Genomic DNA, 27,443 nt, shown 5'->3' with positions numbered 1-27,443 from the left:
TTAAAACAGTACGGTACTAGCATAAAAATAGATGTGTTGATAAATGGACTAGAATAGAAAACCTAGAAATAAACCACAATTACATAATCAATTAATCTTTCACAAAGGAGGAATGAATATCCAATGGGAAAAAGTATCTTCAACAAATGATGATCGGAAAACTGGAAAGTAACATGCAAAAGCATGAAACTGGACTACTTTCTTTCACTGTACACAAAAATAAGCTCAAAATGGTGTAATAGACCTAAGTGTGTGGACTGAAACCATAATAATGCTACAGGAAAACACAGGCAGTGACCTCTTAACATTAGCCATAGAAACTTTTTTCTAGGTATATCTCCTGAGACAAGGAAAACAAAAGCAAAAATAAACTACTAGGACTACATCAAAATTAAGAACTCTGCTTAGCAAAGGAAATAACCAATAAAACTAAAAGACAACACACTGAATGAGAAAAAATATTTTCAAATGGCATATCCAATAAAGAATTAGTATCCAAAATTTATTAAAAGCTTACACAACTTAACACACACACACACACACACACACATCCAAACCATCTAATTAAAAATGGGCAGAAAATATTAAGAGTCATTTCTCCAAAGAAGACACAGATGGCCAACAGACACATGAAAAGGTTCTCAACATAACTGATCATCAGAGACATACAATTCAAAACCACAATGAGATATTACCTCACACCTGCCAGAATAGCTAAAAGCAAAAACTCAAGAAACAAGTATTGGTGAGTATGTGGAGAAAAAGGAACCCTCATGCAGTGTTTGTGGGAATGCAAACTGGGCATCCACTGCAGAAAACAGTATGGAAATTCCTCAAAACATTAAAAAAAGAGCTATCCTACTATCCAGTAATTGCATTACTGGGTATTACCCAAAGAACATGAAAATATTAATTTGATGGGATATATGAACCCCCATATATTTATTGCAGCTTATTTACAAGAACAAGATTATAGAAGCAGCCCAAGTGTAATTGATAAATCAATGGATAAGAAGATGTGCTGTATATATATAGGAATATGTATACTTTATTATATGTATATAATGGATTATTAGGCATAATAAAGAATGAAAATTTGCCATTTGTAACAACATGGATAGCACTAGAGAATATAATATTAAGTGGAGTAAGCCAATCAGTGAAAACCAAATACCATACAATTTCATTCAAATGTGGAGTTTAAGAAACAAAGAAAAAATAAGAAAAACAAAGAAACAAACAAACAAAAAAACAGAACAGACTCTTAACTACAGAGAACAAATGGATGATTACCACAGGGGAGGTGGATGGAGGAATGGATTATATAGGTGAAGGGGATTAAAAGTACACTTATCTTGATGGGCACTGAGTAATGTAAGAAACTGTTGAATCACTATATTGTACACCTGAAACTTATATAACACGGTATGTTAGCTATAGTGGAATTTAAATTTTAAAAATAAAATGGAATCGCAAATTGCTTTCAGGAAATCTGCTAATCTTCAGTAAATCTGCTATTCATTTTATGAAATTTAGATATAATACAAAGATGTCAATGACCTTAAAGTTTATTGATAAGAGTTATTTGTAAATATGAGTAATGGTCTATCTTAACACTGGACAGAAGGTACTTTGAAGAAAGGATAGGATAAAAGAGATCTGTATGAAGAAAACTATAGAAAACTTATGAAGGAAATTGAAGAAGACACAAGAAATGGAAAAACATTCCATGCTTGTGGATTGGAAGAATAAATATAGTTAAAATGTCATTACTACTCAAAGCAATCTACACATTCAATGCAATCCCAATCAAAATTGCATCAGCATACTTCTCAAAACTAGAACAAACTATCCTCAAATTTGTATGGAACCACAAAAGACCTCGAATAGCCAAAGGAGTTTTGAAGAAGAAAACCAAAACGGGAGGTATCACCATCCCAGACTTTAGCCTCTACTACAAAGCTGTCATCATCAAGATAGTATGGTATTGGCACAAAAACAGACACATAGACCAATGGAATAGAATTGAGAACTCAGAGCTGGACCCAAATGTATACAGCCAACTAACTTCGACAAAGCAGGAAAGAATGAAAAAAAGACAGCCTCTTTACAGATGGTGTTGGGAGAACTGGACAGCAACATGCAGAAGAATGAAACTAGATCAATTTCTCACACCATACACAAAAATAAACTCAAAATGGATAAAGGGGCTCAACGTGAGACAGGAAACCATCAAAATCCTAGAAGAGAAAGCAGGAAACAACCTCCTTGACCTCCACCGCAGCAATTTGTTACTTGACACATCCCCAAAAGCAAGGGAATCAAGAGCAAAAATAAACTATTGAGACCTCATTAATATTTGGGATGAGCACTGAGTGTTATGTGGAAACTAATTTGACAATAAACTATTTGTAAAAATAAATAAATAAAAATAAAAAGGAGAAAATGAACCCATGAAAAAAAAAGAAGGTTAAACATAGAACTACCATATGACCCAGCATATATACTTTCTAGGTATATTCCCAAAAGAGTTAGGAAAGGGTATTCAATCAAAAACTTATACATGAATCTCCATAGCACTACTATCTACAGTAGTCAAAAGTGGAAACAACACATACCTCCCTCAACAGACAAATATGCTGTACAAGACATGAGCGAGCCTTGGAAACTCTGTGCTATGTGAAAGAAGCCAGTCACAAAAGACAACATATTCCATGATTCCATTTCTATGAAATGTCCAGAATAGGCACATCTGTAAAGATGGAAAGTAGATTGGTAGTTGCTTAAGACTGGGGGGTGCAGATGGGGAGTCGGGATGTGATACCTAAAGGGTACAGGGTTTTTTGGGGGATGATGAAAATGTTCTAAAATTGGCTGCAGTGATGGATACACAACTCTGTGAATACACTAAAAACCACTGAATTATACACTTTAAATTGTATGGTATGTAAAATGTATTTCAATAAAGCTGTATTGAAAAATAAAAAAATAATAATAATATTAAAAGCTTCTGCACGGCAAAGGAACCAATCCATAAAACTAATAGGCAGCCAACGGAATGGGAAAAGATAGTTGCAAATGACATATCAGATAAAGGGATAATATCCAAAATCTATAAGGAACTCACCAAACTCCACACCCGAAAAACAAACAACTCAGTGAAGAAATGGGCAGAAGATATGAACAGACACTTCTCCAAAGAGGACATCCAGATGCCAACAGACACATGAAACGAAGCTCAGTATCCCTCCTCATCAGGGAAATACAAATCAAAACCACACTGAGATACCACCTCACGCCAGTCAGAGTGGCTAAAATGAGCAAATCAGAGAACTGTAGATGCTGGCAAGAATGTGGAGAAACGGGCACCCTCCTACACTGTTGGTGGGAATGCAAACTGGTGCAGCCCCTCTGGAAAACAGTGTGGAGATTCCTCAAAAAATTAACAATAGAACTCCCCTATGACCCAGCAATAGCACTGCTAGGAATTTACCCAAGGGATACAGAAATGCTGATGCATAGGGGCACATGTACCCCAATGGTCATAGCAGCACTCTCCACAATAGTTAAAACATGGAAAGAGCCTAAGTGTCCATAAACAGATGAATGGATCAAGAAGATGTGGTTGATCTATATGATGGAATACTACATGGCAATGATAAAGAATGAAATCTTGCCGTGTGTAGCAACATGGATGGACCTTGAGGATGTTATGCTGAGCGAAATAAGTCAGGCAGAGAAGTAAATATCATATGTTTGCACGTATAGGAGGATTAGGAGGAACTTAACGGAGGACCATGGGGGAGAAGAAGGGCGGAAATGGTGGGGCAAAGGAGAGAGGCAAACCATGAGAGACTCTTGAATGCTGAGAACAAACTGAGGACTGATGGGTATGGGGGGGAGGGGGGAGATGGACATGGAAGAGGGCTCTTGTGGGGTTGAGCACTGGGTGTTATATGGAAACCAATTTGACAATAAACTATTAAAAAAAAAAAAGAAGGTACTTTGAAGAAAGGATAAAAAGAACAGAATCCTCAGGCAAGATGACAACATTACAGAGCTAAATCAATATAACTTGACAAAGTCAACCATGTTTGGTTGATAAACTGAAGGAAGGAAAGAAGATCTCAGTTCTATATGAATGGGGATATACTGGAGAATGGTTGGATTCTGCATGTCAAGTTTATAGAGAAAAAATTTTAAGGGTAAATTATATAATCTACTTTTCTGCTTCTGTGTCTCTGCCTTGGAGTTGACCAATGTAGATGATGATTTGTTCCCTTTAATTGATTTACTGGTGGGAGAAAACTATCATAATGATATAAACTTAAATATTCTCATTTCTCAAAAATCTGAATACCTTGGCATATCAGATTATTCCAATACTTGGAGATGTCCATTACACGGATGACATACAACCATCCCCTTGGCCCCCACGGAAAGGAATTAAGTAGTAGAGATAATAGTATCTCAACTTCTATCCCCATCGATAATTACTAACAAGTGATCCGTATACCTCACAAGTCACACAAAATTCACTTGAGAAGTGAAGATTTTACCAGTACCAATTCCAGTTATGATTAATATTTTCCCTTGAAATGCAAATAAGGTCTATTGACTTTTGTGGTCTCTTTTGATTCCACAACTTTTTCAATTAGAAGAGGCAGAAATTATTACACTAAAATTTTAAAGATAAACAAGCTAAGGTAGAAGTTAAAAACTTATTCACTTCTTACTCTATGTCATGCATACTTAACATCCTGTTTATACTTTATACTGTTAGTTCTATCACAGCCCTATGATAAAGGTATAATCCAGGAACTTAGAGATTATGGTGCCCACCCTTTATGAAACTATGTATTTATATTTAAATTTTTTCGGGGCGCCTGGGTGGCTTAGTCGGTTAAGCGTCCGACTTTCGCTTGGGTCATGGTCTCGCGGTTCGTGGGTTCAAGCCCCGCGTCGGGCTCTGTGCTGACTGCCAGCTCAGAGCCTGGAGCCTGTTTCAGTCTGTGACTCCCTCTCTCTCTGACCCTCCCCTGCTCACGCTGTCTCTCTCTCTCTCCTAGAAATAAATAAAACACTAAAAAATTTTTTTTAAATAAATAAATAAATTTTTTCCAGCTATATTGTGGTATAAGTGACATAAAACTGTATACACTTATGATGTACACTTAAATATATACGAACACTTTGTAAAATGATTACCACAATGAAGCTAATTGACAGATTCCTTGCCTCACATAGTTACCTTTTGTATATGTGTAGTGAGAACACTTAATATCAACTCTCAGTATATAGTAACAAATTAACTATAGTCATCGTACTGTACATTAGATCCTGAGATCTATACAAACTTATAACTGAAAGTTTGTAAGCTTCAACCAACACCTATTTCCTCCACCCCTGTCCCCCTAGGAACCACAATTCTACTCTCTACTTCTGGAGTTTTTTAGATTCCACATAGATGGATAGATTCCACACAGTCTTTGTTTTTCTGTGCCTGATTTATTTCACTTGGTATAATGTCTCCCATGTTCATCCATTTTGTTCAATCATTTTCTTATTTTATGGTTGAATAATATTCCACTGTATATATGTGCCACATTGTTTCTTCCAGCGTTACTAAGATATAATTGACACCTATGTCAATTATAATTGATGTAATCCCAATCAAAATACCATTTTTCACAGAACTATGTCAAACAATCCTAAAATTTGTATGGAACAACTAAAGACCTCGAATAGCCAAAACAATCTTAAATGTTACCTGTAACAGTTTGTAACTTTAAGGTATACAACATAATGATTTGACACATTTATAGTGCAAAATGATTACCACTCAATAAAGTTAGTTAACTCATCTACCACCTGACACAGTTAAATTTTTCTATGTGTGTGGTAAGAACTGTTAAGATACACTCTTTTAGAGACTTTCAAATCTACAATGCAGTATTAACTGTAGTCATCATGTTGTACATTACATTCCTAGAACTCATTCATTGTATAACTGGAAGTTGTACACTTTGACAACCTTCACTCCTTTCTCCCATCCCCCAGTACTCATATCAAGCAACCACCAATGTGTTTTGTTTCTGAGTTTGGTTTATTTTTAGATTCCACATATAAGTGAGATCATATAGTATTTGTTTTTCTCTGTATGACTTATTTTACTTAATGTCCTCAAAATTCATCCATGATGTCACAGAAGGCAGGATTTCCTTTTCATGACTGAATAGTATTCCAATGTGTGTGTGTGTGTGTGTGTGTGTGTGTCACATTTTTTTATCCATTCACCTGTCAGTGGACACATAGGTTGTTTCCATGTCTTGAGACATCTCTTCAAGATAGTGATTTCATTTCCTTCATATATATACCCAGAAATGGAATTTCGAGATAAAATGGCAGTTCTAGTTTTTAGTTTTTGAGGAACCTCCACACAATTTTCCTTAACAGCTCTATCAACTTACATTCCTACCAACACTGCACGAGGGTTCCCTTTTCTCCACATCCACATCAAAATATATTATCTCTTTTTGCTAATAGCTATGCTAAAAGGTGTAAGGTGAAGTCTCATTGTGGCTCTGATTTGCATTTCCCATAATTAGTGATGTTGAGAACTTTTTCATGTACCTGTTGGCATTTGTATGTCTTCTCTGAGGAAAAAAAAAAAGTTTATTCAGCTCCTTTGCCCATATTTAAGTCAGGTTCCTTTACCGCTGAGTTTTCTTATTGAGTTGCATGGGTTTCTTATATATTTTGTATATTAACCTCTTATCAGATATATGATTTGCAAATATTTTCTCCCATTCCATATGTTTCCTATTCATTCTGTTGAGTGCTTCGTTTGCTATGCAGAAGCTTTTTGGTTTGATGTAGTCCCACTTGTTTGTTTTGTTTTTATTGCATATACTTTTGATATCATATCCAATAAAGCTCATGCTGTTTTCCAAACACTACCCTATAAAGGCAACATGATGATCTATCTTTCAAAGTCATGATAAATCCATTTATTTGTAGTCAGTAGAACCGTTAGTTCATAAGTTTCTACAAAATAGGGAAAGAAAATGTGAGACCCTATAGTGGTAAATATACCACCTGATCAGTCACACAGACTCAACATGTTTCCACCGTAAAGACAAAGTACTGACCACACGTTCTCGAATCTTCCTGGTCTTGACCCCATAAATGATAGGGTTCAGCATGGGTGGGGCTAACATGCAGATATTGGCCAGCAGAATGTGAGTATGAAGGGGAACATGATGCCCAAACCGCTGGGTAATTATGGTAAAAATGCCAGGCAAATAGAACATGGAAATGACCCCAAGGTGGGATCCACATGTGCCCAGAGCCTTTTGCCGAGCTCCTCGGGAAGGAAGGTGAAAGACTGCATGGAGGATGAGGGTATATGAAACCAAAATGAGCAGGGCATCTAGCACTACAGTAGAGAGGAGAACAGACAAGCCATACCAGACATTGACACGAATATCAGCACAAGCAAACTTGGCAACAGCCATGTGCTCACAGTAGGTATGTGGTAGCACATTGCTATGGCAGAAAGGCAGTCTCTTCACCAAGAACACATCAGGGAATATCACAGAGAAGCTTCTCAGGACCACAACCAGACCAATCCTTACAATTACTGCATGACTGAGCACCACAGTATATCGCAGTGGGTCACAGATGGCCACATAGCGGTCAAATGCCATGGCCAACAGAATCCCTGATTCAGCAATGAAGGTGGCATGGATGAAGAAGATTTGAGTGATGCAGCCATTGAGGGAGATCTCCCCAGCATGGAACCAGAATATGGCCAGGGCTTTGGGCACAGTGGTAGTGGACAGGATGAGGTCAGCCACAGCTAGCATGCAGAGAAAGAGGGACATGGGTTCATGGAGGCTGCGTTCAGTGATGATGATGAAGACAAGGAGGCTATTCCCAAGGACAGCAACCAGGTAGGAAATAAAGAAGGGAAGAGAAATCCATGTGTGTTGGTCTTCCAGGCCAGGGATGCCCAGCAGAATGAAGAATGAGTGGCTGGTACCAGTGTGGTTGGGAGTTGCCATTCCCAGGACAGGTCACCTAGATGTTGGTGTATAAGATTTGCAGTCACTTTTATCTTGTCAAAAGAGGTGAAAAGGGTTGAAGTAGAGGTGGTAGGAATAGATCATTTGTCACTGGATGAGAAGTGGAAAGGATCCTGGTCAGAAAGTCAGGAAACATGGGTTAAAACTCTTTGACATTCTATTTACTATTTGATCTCAGTAAAATACTTCCCTGCTCTGGATCTCTCTTGTATCGCCTTAAATCTAACGTTGGGGAGAAGTTGGATTAGGTCATCTGTAAGAGAGTTGTTCCACCTCTAGAATGCCATAGATCTTAGTTTTAGGTTGTTATAAACAGTTAAGAGCTGTGAACAACAAACACTGCGAACAACAAACACTGCAGTTTCCACTTTGACCATCTGGATGTGTTATGTATTTCAAAAGGAAATGAGTTGACTATAATTTAATAAGCACTTACCATAGCTCTTAGGGGAACTACCTGGAGGAGACAATTAAGCAAAATATCTAAATGATAGGGATCGTGTAAAGGAAAAGTTAAACACAAGGAGCTGTGGAAACATGGAGAGCTTCCTGGAAGTTCAGAAAAGGTTTTCAAAAGGTGCCACCCTAAGATGAACCTTGAATAAGAAGTAATGTTTTGCCAAGTAAAGTCACGTGAGGAGGGAATAACATGAACAAAGTCAGAAATCTGAAAGGATATAGATTATGGAGGAAAATTATAACGATTCAGGATTACTGTAGGAAAGTAGACTTCATACAAAATGGTAGAAAATAATATTAAGCAGTGAGGTAGGGGCCATATCACTGAGAATTTTGAGTATAAGTGTAAGGAGTTTAGAATTTATGTTGAAGTGGTAAGAGCCACTGATGGATTTGTAGTAAGAGAGTGGCGTGATGAAATTAGCATTTTAGGTATCTCTCTCTCTCTTGCAATATTGTGTAATATGGATGGGGAATGGAGGAAGCAGGCTAGAAAATGGAGACAGATCAGTTAGGAAAGGCTCTGTACTAAGAGCTGTATGTGCACTGTTTTAATCACCACAGTGTGAGATAATTGTAGTCATTTCCCTCATTTTTCTGATAAGAGAGCAAACGGAGCTTGGAGGGTTTAAGTAGTGCCCTACCCAAGGTCACCTGGCTAGTAAATGGTGGAGCTAGAATTTACCTACCCACACCATCTTCCGAATCACTTCGTATCTGCCTTATTCCTCCTTGGTCCCCTTCATCAGATGATTGTGATTTCCTGATTCCTGGCTCAAGGAGAAAAACAACAAAAACATCCATTTTTCATTCCTTTAACCTCTCTACCCTCACCCTGCCATCTACAAATTTATTTATATTTGAATCACATTTACTCCTTTTCTCCAAAAGGTTCAACCCTCCATCTGTGAGCTGGACCCCAACCTTCTCTTTAAGTACCTCTTCCTACCAATCTGTCACTCTAGTAACTTTAATCTCTCTCTCGGCTCCTTCTTCTTCATCTGTAAACATGTTCAATGGTCTCTTCCCCCTTTACTTTGGTTTCACAGAAGAAGGGATGTGCTCTCTCTTCTTCCATCCTTTTACCACTCCTTTATCTTTACCAAAACTACTTTACTTATAACACAAACCTGCTGCTAAAACTTCCTTCTCTAAAATAATCTATCATAGCATCATTGCCAAATCTAAATTGATTTTAGATTTAAATTAAATGCCAAATTAATTTCTTGTAATTACAAATCTCCTATTTCCATTATTAATACCTTCGTGTGATAATAGCAACCATTAAAAACCTACTGAGTGTTAAATATATTATTTCTAATCATCACACCAAACTTAAGAAATTGAACATATCACTAGTTCATGCATGAAGAAAGTCTCAGATAAGTAATTGCCCAAAGTCAAATAACTTGTTAGTAGAAAAGCTGATATTTGAATCCAAAATTTTTAGAATCAAAACTTCCGTTAGCTTTAAAACTTCCGTTTTTTATGTTGACTACCTACACCACCTTTCCTTGACTTCCTCCTTAATCTCTTCTAATTCTCCTATTTATTCCACAGTATCTAAGACATGTAAGACAATGTACCATAGGACAAATGATAGAGTTTTACAGTCAGACCTACTTGGGTTCAATTCCAGTTCTGCCTGCTGCAGATCCACATACAAACACACAATCTTCCATTCAGACACATATTATCCCATACATTCATTTATACAGTCACCACACATATATTAACTCATACAAATTTTGATGAAAATCTACACACTAACACATTTTCACTATTCATACAAACAGCCCTTCACTGTGAACAGATTCACACACACGCACACACACATACACCTTTAAACTTTGCTTCACATAATAGCCACCCAAATCCATACACAGTCATTAACCAGTCAAACTCTCTCTCACAGAGACAAGTTATGACTTATTTAAATCATAAATTGCATATCTTCATTTAGCACACTGACTCTCTTACTGAATTAGCGTCCTTCAATAGATAAAGCTTCCAGAGGCTATTCCACTCCTACCCCTGTCTCCAGCTTTACAGCCCCCACATCCCTGCCATAAGGGACTCTCGTAGCAATGCAACGTAAAGGACAATACCCCTGCTTCACCAGTTCCATTCTTGACTTACCCAAACATGAGTCAGGGATATAAAATGTCAATCCGGGTTGGCACTTTATACCAGGGCTCATCAAACTGCAGCCTGTGGGCTAAGTCTTGCCCACCACTTGCTTTTTTCATAAATAAAATTTTATTAGAACACAGCCATTCCCCATATCTACATATCGTCTAGGACTGCTTTTGTGAGACAGAGTAGAGTAGTTGCAACAGAGACCTTGTTTGAAGCTTAACACTTTTACTCTTGAGCTTTACAAAAAAAATTTTGCCAGCTCCTGCTTTAGAATAACCTTGTCATACAACTTATTATTTACCAAGACCACAGAAGAAAAGGCAGTTTTCCCAAGGTCACAAAAGAAATGAGTCAAGAAGGTCTCACGCCTCCCCTTCCACTAGTACTTCCACTATGCCACAAAACATCCAGGGAAATATTTTTGTCTGTCCTCTCTGACTCTGCTCTCAGGGAATGAACAATTCCAAATAGAGTGCCTAAAGGGTTACCAAACGATGAAGGCAATCTATCATTGCTCCCCATGTCTTTCATCAGTAAACTCAGTGTTTTCCACCTTCTTCATCCCCACACTCAATCAGACCCCACCATTGATGCCCATGGACAGAAAGGCCCAGAAAGTCACCAGGCTATCCTGTTCAGTACCAACCAACTCTCCTCACCCCAAAACTGTCCATCACAGCCATCAGGAACCACAGACTGGAGTCATCCCCCTGCTTGGATTGCAGGGTGTTCTCACAACAAGTAGATTGTGTGCAGTGGCCAAGGGATTAAGTTGGAGAATGAAGTGCAGGGAAAATTATTCTTTCTCCAAGCATCTTTGGGGACCGTGGACTTATTCATGTGACTTTCTTCTCCCCTAGGGTCTCCTCTACTGCCAGTGACATAACAATAAGCCTTGAACACTTCCTTGTCTGAATAGGCTGAATGAGCTTAAGAGAGAAGAGGAGGTAGAAGAGAGGTTTCAGAGGGGAGGGGTCAGGGAAGAGGATGGAATTGTGGTTAGGGACTTTCATCAAGGTTCCACACCTCACTCCAGCTCATTCTCTTCAACCCTGACTTTCAGAAGGTGCAGAAGCATATTAGGAGCTGGAATCCTAAAGATTCTTTCAAACATTTTATTTACTCCTTCACCACCCATTCAACCATTTTCACACCACGATAAAATGTTAATAAAATCAAATCCACTGAAAATTTATTAATATTATTTTGTATACAGGACTACTGCCTAAATTCCATCATGCAAGGGCTTAATGGAACATTTTCGTTGATGACCGTCTAAGATTTTTTTCTTCCCTATTCATGGATTTACATATTGTTGAGATCAAACTGTACATGTTGTATACTTTTTTATTTAATTTCATAATATAGGAATTTTCAATTAACAACTGGTAATAAATGTTCCCAGTCATAACAAATGTTCTATAAACCATGTAGTTCCTTTAATTCAGCTGCATGTATCTCCAGTCTGATACAATGCCACATAGTTAGTAGCCTATAAATATTTCTTTAAAAATTTGAGTGACTAAATATTACACCTTGGTGACATACTACAATACATTTAACCATTTCTCTATAATTGAATATTTATAAAGCTTCTGTTTTTCTCTGTTAAAAAATATTCTCTTATGAGTGTATTTACATTTAAACTTGTATATGTGTCCTGGATTATTTCACTTAAATATTCAATATTTCAAAGAAGGAAATTGTTATGGCAATATTTTTATTTCCATGTAGGATTTGTTTATTATGGATAGAAGTTTTTCTTTAATAATTTTGTTCCGACTAGTGCTCATTCACTTTAGTGTAGTGTGCCCATAATCACATCTTTTCTCCACTTCCAAGTATACTAATTCAAACATCACACTGCCTAGCCACACAATTACTTACCCAAGCATATGCTGGCTGTATCTACTTACTAACCTCACCATAACAGCTAGTCTATTAATACCACAATTTCCTTTCTAAACCTTCAGCCCACTCTGTATGATTTCCATTCTTAAATAACTTTTAGATTCTATGCCCTTTTTTTTTTTTTTTTTGTTTTTTTTTTTTACAAATAGTTTATTGTCAAATTATTTTCCACATAACACTCAGTGCTCATTCCCAAAGTGCCCTCCTCCATGCCCATCCCCCCTCCCTCCCACATCCATCAGTCCTCAGTTTTTGTCAGCATTCAAGAGTCTCTCATGGTTTGCCTCTCTCCCTTTCCCCCACCATTTCCGCCCTTCTTCTCCCCCTTGGTCCTCCGTCAAGTTCCTCCTAATCTTCCTATACGTGCAAACATATGATATTTGTCCTTCTCTGCCTGACTTATTTCGCTCAGCATAACACCCTCAAGGTCCAACCATGTTGCTACACATGGCCAGATTTCATTGTTTCTCATTGCCATGTAGTATTCCATGGTATAGATCAACCACATCTTCTTGATCCATTCATCTGTTGATGGACACTTAGGCTCTTTCCATGTTTTAGCTATTGTGGAGAGTGCTGCTATGAACATTGGGGTACATGTGCTCCTATGCCTCAGCATTTCTGTATCCCTTGGGTAAATTCCTAGCAGTGCTATTGCTGGGTCATAGGGGAGATTCTATGCCCTTTTTATAATAGCTTTCTTTTAAGTATGCTCAAATCCTTAAAATTGTTTTCTCCATTCTATCTAGTCCATCTTAACATTAATATAAACCAAAACAAGAACCATAGTTCGGTAGCCACCTGGAGAACAAAATAGTGCCACTAAAATTATTATCAACCTAGACTATTAGCAGGGCCCAGCAAGCTTACACATTTCAAGTTAGCTCACTCTCCATTCCACCTAATTAATGCTTCAAATGTACACCCTATTCAAACGCCCCAATCTTGATTCCAGAACCTAACTCTTACTCTTGGCAGAGAAGCTTGTCTACTAAATCAGAATCTATAAGGTGGAAACTCAGACAAATTCAAAACACTGAATATAAAAACATATCTGCAACTGTTCCTACCCACTCCTCCTTCCTCCTCATAGGAGGATCTGTCTCTCCTGTCAAGGAATAATCCCTCCATTTCTCTGGACACCTAAGAAAGATTAGCCTGAACATTCACAACCATGGACCTCTAAAGTATTGTTTAGGGCTAACATTTGTAGTATATGTATTATCTAAGAAAACCCAAATGCGAAATCTGACGTGGAGAATCCATTGACATGGAAAATAAGGATTTGAGAGGATAATCAACATCATCATATTTTATTTAAAAATTGCAGATCAAAACAACAATGAGGTACCACTATATACTTATTAGAATGGCTAAAATTCGATACACAGACAACACCAAATGTTGGTGAGGATGTGAATCAACAAGACTCTCATTCAGTGCTCGTTGGAATGCAAAATGGTATAGCTACTATGGAAAACAGCTTGGCAGTTCCTTACAAAGCTAAGCATACACTTACCATACAATCACACTCCTTAGTATTAACCCAAACGAGTTGAAGCTTATGTCCTCACAAACACTTTCAAACATACAGATGTTAAGAAGCTTTATTCATAATTGTTAATACTTGAAAGCAGCCAAAATATCTCTGAATAGGTGAATGGACAAACTCTAGTACATCCATACAATGGAGTATTACTCAGCAATATAAAGAAATGAGATAATCATGCACTCACAAGACATGAAAGAACTTTAGCACATAACACTAAGTGAAAGAGGTAGCATGTAATGGTTACACACAGTATAATTCCAACCTTATGTCATTCTGGCAAAAGCAAAACCATGGAGACAGTAAAAAAAAAAAATCAGTGGTTTCCAGGAGTTCAAGGAGAGCAAGAGAAGGACAAATAGGAGGCATGTGAGCATTGAAAATACTCTGTATGATACTATAATGGTGGATACATGTCATTATACATTTTTCAAATCCCGTAGAATTGTACAACACAAAGGGTATACCATAATGTAAACTTTGGACTCTTATTAATAACAAGATACTGATCGGTTCATTAACTGTAACAAATATACCACACAAATGCAAGGTGATAAAAATAAAAGAAACTCTGAGCAAGTTAGGAGGGAGAAAGAAAGATATATTTGGGAACTCTGTGCTTTCCACCCATTTTTTCTATAAACCTAAAACTGTTCTTAAAAAATAATATCTATTGGGGTGCCTGGCTGGCTCAGTCAGTTAAGCATCTGACTTTGGCTCACGTCATGATCTCATGGTTTGTGGGTTCAAGCCCCATGACCAGCTCTGTGCTGACAGCTCAGAGCCTGGAGCCTGTTCTGGATTCTGCGTCTCCCTCATTCTCTATCCTTTCCCCACCCCTCTCTCTCAAAAAATAAACACTAAAAATATTTTAATAATATCTATTAATTTTTAATGCAATCCATGAAATAAAAACTTTCAGCGGATTGGTTAAATAGCTTATTAAATAGAGCTAAAAAGATCATTAGAAACTTGGAGATAGAATCAAAGAGATACAAAAAGACAAGCTAAGTGATTTCTGGGATGGAGGCAGAAGAATCAACTTTTAAAAACAAAATCTTAAACTTATAAGAAATATGACTGGACTCTACTTATCAGATATAAAGTTAAAAGATTATCAGATATCACATAAACAAAAATCAGCTTCATGCGGTTTAAAGGACACCGACCTAAACCATATGAGTACAAAATGCTTGGGAGTAAAGGATGCAGATGGTTTAGTAAGAGAACACTAATTAACAGAAAACTTATGCAGCTATAATCGTATTCAACCAAACAGTATACAACCTCAAAATTGTTGTGTTTCAAAGATTAGCTGTCTCAGAGAAAAAAATTACAAGCAACTGGAAATGAGTGATAGACATTGAAGAGGGCACTTGTTCGGATGAGCACTGGGTGTTGTATGTAAGCCAATTTGACAATAAATTATATTTTTAAGAAGAGTTGGAATTACATATAAATGAAAGAGGAATGCTGGAAGTAGAGCTGAGCAATGCAGCTATTAAGAGATATCTCCTTGCTATTGAACCAAAAAATGGCCAATGCCTTGGGTTCTGTGGTTGTGGCAAAGACAATGTCAACTCCAGCCAGCATGCAGAGGAAAAGATACATAGGTTCATGGAGGCTGCTCTTGATGAGGATAATGAAGATGAAAAGACCATTTCCAAGAAGGGCAAAGACATAGGAGATGAGGAAGGGGATGGAAATCCACAAGTGCAGGTCTTCTCAGCCTGGAATGCCTAGCAGATAGAAGACTATATGGTTAACACTAGTGTGATTGAAGCTAGCCATTTCAGAGGCAGGCCAATGTGGACTTTAACTTCACCTAATAACACAAAGAAAAACACAGATTATATATAAATGCTTTCCTTGAGTGTTCTGATTAAATATATCTAGATAAATGCCTGAGTTTACTACTATTTCCTCCTAATACCTTAAGACATCAGTAAAATAACAAAAACATCATAAATGCAAAAAGCAGAAGAAAAGATAATAACAGAGAAAGGACAACATTTTGAAAGCAGATAGATGACTATTGACTAAGCAGAGGGTATAAAACTAATAGGTTTGGATAGAAAACAAAAGCCAAGATAATTTTCACTGCAGATCCCAGATAGTCTCAAGAATTAGAGGCATCAGGAACTTTTCTAAATAAGGATAACCATACGATTTTTTAAAGATTATTGGTTTAAAATCTGTTTAAAAAGCAGCCAGACTCTTGGATCCTCTTTCCCAACCTGTCCATTTGGGTACCACTTTCCATATCCAGCAGAATGCTAGAAGTTTATTCTCTGATGAAGTTAAGGCTGGAGACACTTGGAATGGCTGGGGCAGAGATAGTATGCTAAAAGCAGAAGATAAAATAAAAGGCTACATAATGAACAAAATGAAACCCCATGAATTTCTGTTTATTTATGTCTGGTAGTGCTAGCTTACATTACCCTATACCCAGATCTTACAATTCATTTTGGTTTAATAATGAAGCACCAAAGGGGCAGTTTGATGACTCATATGTGACTCTTGATCTTGGGGCCGTAAATTCGAACCCCACGTTGGGTGTAGAGATTACTAAAAACAAACAAACTTAAAAGAAAAAAGAATGAGGCACTAAAAAGTGAATCAAGGTGGTATGTGTAGGCATGAAATTTATTTAGGGAGAGACTTCCTGCCAAATTACTCCAATCCAGAATTTTCCACCAAGGTAAGTCAAAATTTTTTAAGCATACAAGAGTTATTTAACACCTTCAAAGAACTCAAAGACTGACCTCCCATTAAGTCTTCTACAGGAATATGCTGGAAGATAAGCAACAACAAAGTGACGGAATAAACCAAAAATAGAGAAACATGGGTTCCAGAAAAGAAGCTAAACCAAAGTGCTACAATGCTGAAGGGGTATAGGCTGTGAGGACGTGAAGGGCCTCTTCAAATCATGGTGAAGGTCAGCCACTGTGAAGAGGCCTGGAGTAGTATGAGTCTGGACTGGATCAAGGGGGTAGGGTCGCCAAAAGGAAAACCTTAAAGCAAAAAAGGAAATGCTTGTTTTGACATGTAATTTATATACCTAGTAGAAAATAAGCCACATAAAAACTTAGCAAACAAGAAACAAAAAATAAACAATTATTAACTCCAGGAAAGAAAAAAAATGTTGCACAAGAAAGGAAATGTGACCATATGTCACTGTGTAATTCAGTTATTAAAATCGTAGTAATGTAAACATCATAAATATGCATCTTAAAAATCAAGATATAGTTCTTTAATAAATCAAGAAAAGGGAGGTCTAAATGTGCATGTATGTATTTGGGGGGGTTACATGTAGGAAAGCTAAATGCCCATCTTCCATATACAAAAGTCAGTGGATGACATATAAAAATGATTTAAAAATATAAATCCAGAAATAACAATATAAACATGCTGTTTATATATATGGAAGCAAATGCTAAAGAAATACCTGTAAGTGTTAGAGTGGTTTTTTGAGGAACCAGAATCACAGGTGAGATGAGACAGGGAAACTATTGTTTACTGTAAAGACTTGAAGGACTTTTGGAGGTTTTTAACAATGCATATGTATAATATTCACAAAATAACATTAAAAGCAAGTTATATTAATAAAGTATCTAGCACTTCACCTAAAATAAATGTATTACATGTTCTCTTCTCTTACCCTTTCCCTCTCCCTTTCTTTCTGTTTGTCTATGTCTCTGTGTCTCTCCCTTTCTCTCTCTCTTCATTTTAATTTCTGAATCCAAAATATTCCTCTTCTTTTTGGGCACCAGATCACCTTCTCAGAGAAGATAGATTGGCTCAACTGAGTGGACTCCTCTCTGCTGAAAGGAAAGTCTAGGGAAGCTGGAATTTAAGGAGGCATAGACAGTCTGATGGAGTTGTTTCCTGCAATGCCTTCTACACTGCATGGTCTGTCACACAGATGCTGTAAAAAATATATACTTTTTCCAAGAAATGTCCCATTCCTAGAATAAATAAAAAAGCAGCACTCAAGAAAATGAGAATCTCAGAGACCTAACAACAAAAGAGATTGAACACAATCAGAAGTTGGGATGGAGAAGCTCCTTCAGAAGCTGTTGGAGTCTTTGATAAAAGTAACAGCCAAGAGGATTTGTTTCGGTTAGAACCACAGAAGAAAGTAGAGGGATTGAAGAATGGCCTTTGGACCAGCTTCCTAGAACAACTGCTAGTACAATTCCAATTTATTTAAAAGACTCTTCCCATACGTCCTTGCAAAAGAAGTTTTCCTGAGCCTGCCCCAGACACACCTTGCTTTGGCCTGAGTGCTTTCCTTCCCTGTCCTTGTCACCTGGGACTTAGAATCTGCCAAAGGTAACAGTGTTTTGCCTACGTGATCCATCTCCCCTAAGTCACAATTTTCTAAATATTGGGAGACATATCTCACTAATCAGAAATTACTTTCTTATCTATCAAGCATCTCTAACAACCTTTGAATTCCTTGATGGATTGGACATATCCCTCCATCAATGTGTACCTAAAGCATAGTGCAGAAGGAAAGTAGGAAACAGGACAGTAGGAAGGAAGGGAAGACCAGGTAAGAGAAAAGATATAAGATAAGTGGCCAGAGCAAGACTTTCCTTTGAGAACTTAGGTTCTTGAATCAGAATGAGACTTAAAAAGTCCTTTGAGGCGTGCCTGGGTCGCTCAGTCGGTTAAGCGTCCAACTCTTGATTTCAACTCAGATCATGATCTCACAGTTGTGAGATTGAGCCCCTACACTGAGCCCCGCATCAGATTCCACCTGAGCATGTAGCCTGCCTAAGATTCTCTTCCTCTCTCTACTTCCAACCCTCCCTCCTCCCCCAAAAAAACTAATAAAATAAAAAATAAAAATTAATAAAAAGTCCTTTGGGAACCTGCCTTCTATTTCTGCCCTATCAGCCCAAATGTTGCTATTTGTCTCCTCTACAATCTGTTCACAAGACTCCAAAGATCCTGACATTCCAACATTCCAAATGTGTTCTACTACCTTGGGCCTGTAAGGACTTCCAGTATCTGGGTCTACTCCTAGAATGTCACATCACTTATAACAAAATCAGTCATCAGCTTCAGATAGTCTTTCAAAGCAGAAATGAAATCAGAGACTGGAGGAAATTTAGCAAGTTGCAGATGAGACTACAGAGTGGTTATGTTTGTGAGGCTCAGGAGGTAACTTTTATTCCAACACAGTGCCCTTGGGTTCTGACTCCACCAACTCACCCACAGTCCCATATGGGCCAATTCATTATGCTCACTTCCTACCATCTTTTTCTTTTGACACCTGGTCCTCTGGCACCTTCCCTGTTATTTGATCTCTATCTTCAAAGTTTATGTATGCATTTCTGTGGCTTTCCATACTCATACTCTCTAACTCCTAACCTATTATTTCCTTATAAGAAATCCTTGTGTCTCTTTCAAGAAGCATTACACTCACTGTAATCAGCACTCTCCATTACTCAAAACAGGTATCCATTTAAATTTATCCTATTTATTTTAATAGGCATCTCTTTGTAGAAAATATTTCTTCATAATTAAAATCCAAATGTCAATTTTTCCATTGCCATGATAAAAGTCATATTTTGGAGTTTTTATCTAAAGGAATATGAATGACATGCAGGGCTATTTGCAGTCACACATGGATTTTAATTGTTATGAAAGCACTATTTCCTTTGGCTGACTGGAACCACAACAAGTCATTTAATGTTCAATGTAAAATGCACTGTCATAGAGACCGGTAATTTACAGTCACTCTTCTTCATATTCTTTTCTTCCACTGTTTTTATCTGATTATAAATGTTTCGTTATCAAAGTAATACATAAACATAAAATAAAAGACATAAAGTAATTCAGAATGGCATACAATAGTAAATAACCATTATGTATGTAATTTACTAATAAAATTCATCCTAATACATATCACTGTAGAGGACATTAGAAGATTATCAACACATTTTTATTTATTCATAAAATTAATTGTAAGACAATTAAGTTTTTCTCATACACTGGCTTATCCACTTCCATGCCCTCTCTGTGTGTTGAATCTGACATCCCATCTCCACTCTCAGGAGAGAAGCTTGGTACTAACCTCAGGTACTGAGCAGTTCAGGGATATGAACTATCTGAGCTATGGTGAAGTTCACAGATAAACAGCCATCATCATCTCTCCATTCACTGTGTCTGACTCAAATATTAGCACACAGTGAGTACGTGTAAACATAGTCACCTCCTTCTCTGGGTTCTCTTCTTCTCATCTCTGCATTTTATTTCTGCAGTAGGAAAACCCCTCCTGTTTTTGTCCTGTATAACTCTCTCAGTGTGGTGAAACCACTGAAAATAAATCATGTGAAAGAAGTACCAGTAGAAGTTCGTGAGGACCTGCCTGATGAGGACAGGTCATTCTGTGGCCACACAAGCACTTTAAGAACTCACATTCCCTGAAAACAGCTATTTTCCTGGAGGAGATGGAAGGACTAAAAATAGACATGATACTACTAAGATTTGGTGGCCAGCAATTCACGCAACACTCATGAAAAACAGCAGGAAAAGGACATGAATCTGAAGCAAAATGAGAGTCTGAAGAGGACCAGCTTACAAACAGTGGTACTCATTGGATACTTTTGGAGTAGCAAAGAGAAGTTTTCTACTGTAAGGAAGAGAATAGAGGCTAAGAGGTCCAGGAATTGGGGTCCGGTGTACAGGTGAAGTTGCATATACTAGAACAGTCGATTGTCTAGCCCCGGGTCACTGTAAGATAATTTCTCAAATGCCTCATGAATCCTTTGTAGCTTTGATACAGGTATTTCCCTAATCCTGGACAATTCACCTCTATCTCCCTACTTTGTGCTAGTAGTGTATACGAGTGCTTTTATCTCCAATAATCTTTCCAACAGAGTATGTTGTCAACCTTTTGAACATTTAGCAATCTGATATTTTTTCAAATATGGTTGAAACTCTACAAAAATGACAGTCCACGGGGGGGGCCAAGATGGCTTAACAACATGGAAGTTTTCTTGGCATCTCGAATCCATGAAATACAGCCAGATCAACACTAAACCATTCTGCACACCTAGAAAACTGATTTGAGGATTAACACAACCATCTGGACAACCTGAACCATGGACTCCACAGGTACACAGCACAGAGAGATGAAATTGGGGAGAGAGAAGCTGCAGAGGGTAGGGAGATGTTTTTCCTTGCAGAGAGAGAACAAATATGGGGGAAGGTCCAGGAAAAGCAACCCTCCCCCAAAAGCAGCTGGAGAGAAAGTGGAAAAGTGGAAACAGCTACAGGGACTGAATAAAAAAAGGAGAAAGGAGAAAGGAGAGGGTTTAAATACCAGTAAGACTATAAACAGGGGAAGCACAGAATCTGAAACGCCACAGCTCGATACCTGGCAGTGCAGTGGTGAGAAGGGCAAATCCTCAGGAGCAGAGTGAAGTCTGGTGGTAGTTGGGCCACACAGGGAGAGGCAGTTCCCTTGCTAGGAGGACACTGGGTAGAGGCTTTTTGGCCCCCCACCACAGGCAAAGATCCCAGCAACCCTAGACAACAACCACATTTGCTGGCGCTGGAACAAGGACATTAAGGGTAAAACCTGGCACCAGATGTGTGTTGTGATTTTCCATAATCGCTGAAACACTGCTGCTACACGATCAAGTGAACTTTCTCTGGGGCACAGCAGCAGTCTCTGGGCATCAGAAGGAGCACGATCCCTCAAACATTTCCTGGATGTGCCAGCAACCGGCCATGACTCGTGAGATGCTCCCCCAGAAGGTCTCAGTGGGTCAAAGCCACAGTTCCCCAGAAATGAGGGGTCAGGAAACTCAGTCATATCTGAGATAAAACTCAGGAGGGAGGTGCTGCCTGGCACCCTGATGGCTTGGTCACAGACAGTTTAAAAGCGGGAAGTGATGGAAACTGGACACAAAGAACAGGTTCATGATTGCTGATTAGGGAGAAGAGTTGGGTACTAGACTGGGTACCAGGGTGACGCCATTTTCACCCCTCCCGCGCATGTGCATACACACCTACAGGCACCACAACAATCCATCCCAGTAAGCTAAGGAGCGCCATCTAGTGGAGAATGCAGCTGTTACACTAAGCCCCACCCAACTGGGCCAACCTTGCTCTTCAGGAACATCACATGTCTCTCCACCTGCTTAGTTTATTGACAATAAAGTGCTTCAAAGTGAGACTTCCAGTGGAAAATGATGTAACTTCATTCATTTTTCAGTCTGATCGCTGGTCCATCTATTCAATTTTTTTTCCTTTTCGTTTCTTTTCTTTTTCTTGAGTACAGAAAGAGAAAAAAATTATTTTTTATTTTCAATTTTTATTAAAAATATTCTTAATTTTTCTATGTACTTTTTTACCTTTTTGTAAAATTTTTAAATTCTATTTTACTTCCAATATTTCATTTATTTATTTCCTTGTATTCATTTTTTCAAAATTTCACACATTTTCCTTTTATTCACCCCTGTTTTTCTCTAATCTATCAAGCTCCTTTCAACAACCAGACGAAAACACACCTAGGATCTAGCATCATTTATTTGATTTTCCATGTGTGTGTGTGTTGTTTTTAATTTTATAATTTTAATTTTTTACCTTATTACTTTTCTTCCTTGAAATGATGAAATGAAGGAATTCATCCCAAAAGGCAGAGTGAGAAGAAAAGACAGCCAGTGACTTAATCAACATGGATACAAGCAAGATGTCTGAACCAGAATTTAGAATCATGATAATAAAAATACTAGTGGGGGCTGAATATGGATTAGAATCTCTTTCTGTGGAGATAAAAGAAACAAAAGGTAGTCAAGATGAAATAAAAAAAAAGCTATAACTGAGCTGCAATCTCAAAGGGATACCACACAGGCAAGGGAGGCAGAACACCAAATCAGTGATATAGAGGGCAAAATTATGGAGAATAATGAAGCAGATAAAAGGAGAGAGACTAAGGTAAAAGAGCACAATTTAAGAATCTGAGAAATCAGTGACTCATTGCAAAGGAACAACATCAGAATCATAGGGGTCTCAAATGATGGAGAGAAAAAAAGGGATAGAAGAGTTATGTGAGAAATCAGGAGAGGGGGCAAGAAGGCAGAGAAGTAGGGAGCTCTGCACATTGCACTCACCCCCATATCTTGCACAGAGAAGATCTGAAGCCATAGGAAACCTTACAGAATCCAGGAGATTGGGAAAAAAAAGGAGGAAGAGTCCACTGAGAAAGACTTCTACCCACTGAGAAAGACTTCTAATGTGAGTGCGAACTGGGGAAGATAAAATCGGGCCAGGATCAGAGACACAGAGGGATGGGGGCGATCCCCCTCTGCAGGGAGTGAGAGAAGAAAGAGAGAGGCCGAAACTGCTCAAGACATGGTCCCTGTCACTGGGAAACAGAAAAACCTCTGCTTGCTGTACAGAGGGACCGGGTCTCCGCACTCCAGCTGACCCAAACAATCCCTGGGAAAACAACTTCGTGCGCACCAAATCACCGCGCGCACCAACTTGACCTGGAGGGGCCACACAACAACCGCACCTTTGTGCTTCTGTCTCAGCTGGATTCCTAGAGGGGAGGCAAAGGGCTTAAAACTGGGAGATTTGCCCCCAAGTTCGTATTTCGGGTGACGAGACACAGAGGGACCCGGTTTCCCACTCTCCAGCAGACCCGAAGCACGCCCCAGGGGAACCACCGTCCTTGCTCGTCAACCTACCTGGAGGAGAAGAGAGCAGCGATTGTGGCTCAATCACCAGAGCTAGGCAAGAGACTTGGAATTGACCTGAGGGGATCGCCTGCGAGTTTGTGCCTACAGCAATTTCAGTGGGGCGCGCGGACTGGGATTTGGAAACGAGGTCTGGCCTGGGATATAGAGCGTGACCCACCTTGGCTGCGCCCCCGGCACGGGGAGTTTACACACCCAAACAAGTGAGTTGCGGTGCTTGGTTCAAGAAGGGACTGGAGGGCCACCATTCTTCTCCCCACACCGCCAAAGCAGAACTCCCGCGGGACGCATTGCCATGCCCATCACTGTTAGAGAGCTGCCCTCATCCTTTTTTTTTTTTTTTTTTTTTGAAACACTGACCTGATTAATTCTGGTCACTGGCTTTGTTAAACAGTCCCATTTAGTTCATTCTGTAGATGTAAATTCTACACCCACTTACCCTGTCATCTCTTTGTCTCAGGAGTACTTAGACTATATAGTTTCTCTGGATAACACCAGCATNGGGACTGGAGGGCCACCATTCTTCTCCCCACACCGCCAAAGCAGAACTCCCGCGGGACGCATTGCCATGCCCATCACTGTTAGAGAGCTGCCCTCACCTTTTTTTTTTTTTTTTTTTATCGAAACACTGACCTGATTAATTCTGGTCACTGGCTTGCTTAAACAGTCACATTTAGTCCATTCTGTAGATGTAAATTCTACACCCACTTACCCTGTCATCTCTTTGTCTCAGGAGTACTTAGACTATATAGTTTCTCTGGATAACACCAGCATCTTTCTCTTACCTCTCCAACTATATTCCACCCTTTATCTCTTTGAAAGGAGCTTCTGATCCCTTCTGCCTGTTCATTCTATTTCCAATGTGGCCTCATCCCCGCCCTATCATCTCTCTCTTTCTCTATGCTCTTCAACCAGCACTGAATACACCCAGCTATTTAATTGTAGCTGGGAAATCTGGTTATATACTTAGAAACATTCTTTGTCTATCGGTTTTCTTCTTTTATCCTTTTCTTTTCTTCTTTTTGACATTTATTTTATTTTATTTTATTTTATTTTTACAACTAGTTTATTGTCTTTTTGACATTTTTATATACTTTTATTTACTATTATTCGCCTTCTGTCCTCACTCTTTTCTCTTTACTATTTCATTTTCCCTCTCAGTTTGCGTGTTTGTTGGATTTGTCTGTGCTTTTGTGTGCCTCTGTTCCTGTGTATTTTTCTGTCTGTTTTCTTCTCCAGGGCTACCTGAAAAAACAAGCCAAAGTACACATGGTGGAGAGTCCCAAATATCACTATGAGTAGGAAAATAAAATAACCAAGGTCTCACAAGAGAGACCAAGAGATACCATTCAAAGAACACTTTCTGAAAGGATAGGCCCTGGACAGTCAAAGACTCTTCTTGTGTACAGCAGAGCTCACAGGTGCAGAGAGCATAACAAATCTTTAAAACTAACAAGAGATAGAAAGCTAACCAAAATGACGAAACGAAAGAGCTCTCCTCCAAAGAAATTCCAGGAAGAATTGACAGATAATGAACTGCTCAAAACAGATATAAGCTGCATAACTGAACAAGATTTTAGAACAATAATCAAAAAATTAATCGCTGGGCTTGAAAAAAGCATAGAGGACATCAAAGAAATTATGGCTACAAACAACATGGAGCATAAAAATAGGCATGATTAATTTAAAAATGAGATACATAATAAACTGGAGGCATCCAGTGCACGGATTGAATAGGCAGAAAGGAGAATAATTGTTTTAGAAGACAGTTATAGAAAAAGAAGAAACTGAGACAAAAAAGACAAACTTAATCCAGGAACATGAAAGAAGAGTTCGAGAGCTCTGCGATACAGTCAAATTCAACAATATCCGTATCATAGGAATCCCATTATAGGAAGAGAGAGGGCAAGGTGCTGAAAGAGTCCTGTAATAAATTATAGCAGAGAAATTCCCCAAACATGGGAAGGAAATAAATGTTGAAATACAAGAGGCACAGAGAACTCCCCTCAGACGTAATTTGACTCGATCTTCTGCACAACATATCATTCTGAAAATGGCAAAATATAAGGACAAAGAGAGAATTCTGAAAGTAGCTAGGGAGAAAAGGGCCCTAACATACAAAGAGAAACCTATCAGAGTGGTGACAAACCTATCTACTGAAACTCGGCAGGCCAGAAGGGAATGGTAGGAGATCTTCAATGTGATGAACAGAAAAAATATGCAGCCAAGAATCCTCTATCCAGAAAGGCTGTCATTCAAAATAGAAGGAGAGATAAAAGTCTTCCAAATAAACAAAAATTGAAAGAATTTGTCACCACTAAGCCAGCCCTACAAGAAATCCTGAGGGGGACTCTCTGAGGGAAGTGTTGAAAGGAACAAAGATAACAAGTACACCACCACAAGCATGAACCCCACAAAGGACACAACAACTCTAAACCCACATATCTCAATAATAACACTGAATGTAAATGGGCTGAATGCTCCAATCAAAAGACATAGGGTATCAGAGTGGATAAAAAAACAAAATCCATCTATATGCTGTCTAGAAGAAACACATTTTAGACTGGAAGACACCTTCAGATTAAAAGTAAGGGGATGGAGAAATATATATCATGCTACGGGAAATCAAAAGAACGCTGGAATAGCTATACTTATTTCAGACAAACTGGACTTTAAATTAAAGACAATAACAAGAGATGAAGAAGGGCACTACATAATAATTACAGGGTCCATCCATCAGGAAGAACTAACTATCATAAATGTCTATGCACCGAATATGGGAGCACCCAAATATCTAAAACAATCACAAACAGAAACAAGCTTATAGATAAGAATGTGCTAATAGCAGAGGACTTTAATACTCCGCTTACAGCAATGGATAGGTCAAATGAACAGTGTGAGAGCCCGACAGTGACCACAAGAAAGCGTGGTTAGGGACGCGGGGATGTGCCTGCACACGGGGCTCCCTGCCTGGGCAAAGCATGCCTGCAAACAGGATGCTCTGCCAGGAGGCCTGCCCACAATATACAAGTTGAATGGTCCGCTCGCAAACGAGGGAACATGCCCTCCTTAGAACTAAGGAGAAGGCTGGAATTGTGGGCAGGCCTCTTAGTAAACATGGTGTGGTCGCTTCCTCCCTTTGCTCCCCCCTGTCCTTGAAATGTGTTTGGCTTCTTGCCCTTAATTGGTAAAGGAATGCATCTTGTAGATTTCAGTTTGTATCCAGTTACCGGGGTATAAAATAAACCGCAAGAGGGGCTTGCGTAGAATTGTTCCTCCGGCCGGAGTTGTGTCTTTGTCTGTCTTTTGTGTGTGTCTTGTCCTTTGTGTCATTTCGTCCGCAACAAACAGAAAGTCATTAAAGAAACAATGGATTTGAAAGACACATTGGATCAGATGGATCTGACAGATATATTTAGACTCTATATCCTGAGGCCAGGGAATTCACTTTCTTCTCAAGTGCGCATGGCACATTCTCCAAGAGAGATCACATACTGGGACATAAAGCAGCCCTCAATAAATATAAAAGAATAGAGATCATACCATGCACACCTTCAGATCATAATGCTTTGAAAC

General features: G+C 38.6%; 1 protein-coding gene across 1 annotated transcript; it reads right to left on the bottom strand.

Moving 5' to 3' along the window:
* Positions 1 to 7,106: 7,106 nt before the first annotated feature.
* LOC120245142 (olfactory receptor 52B4-like) lies at positions 7,107 to 8,066 on the bottom strand. Its single transcript, XM_039252057.1, has one exon. The coding sequence runs from the start codon at positions 8,064 to 8,066 to the stop codon at positions 7,107 to 7,109; it is 960 nt and encodes a 319-aa protein (XP_039107988.1).
* Between the last annotated feature and the right edge of the window lie 19,377 nt (positions 8,067 to 27,443).

The sequence above is a fragment of the Hyaena hyaena genome, unplaced genomic scaffold (genome assembly GCF_003009895.1).
Source record: "Hyaena hyaena isolate Hyena2069 unplaced genomic scaffold, ASM300989v1 scaffold_406, whole genome shotgun sequence".
NCBI classification, from domain to species: Eukaryota; Metazoa; Chordata; class Mammalia; order Carnivora; family Hyaenidae; genus Hyaena; species Hyaena hyaena.
This window is presented reverse-complemented; position numbering and strand designations above follow the sequence as displayed.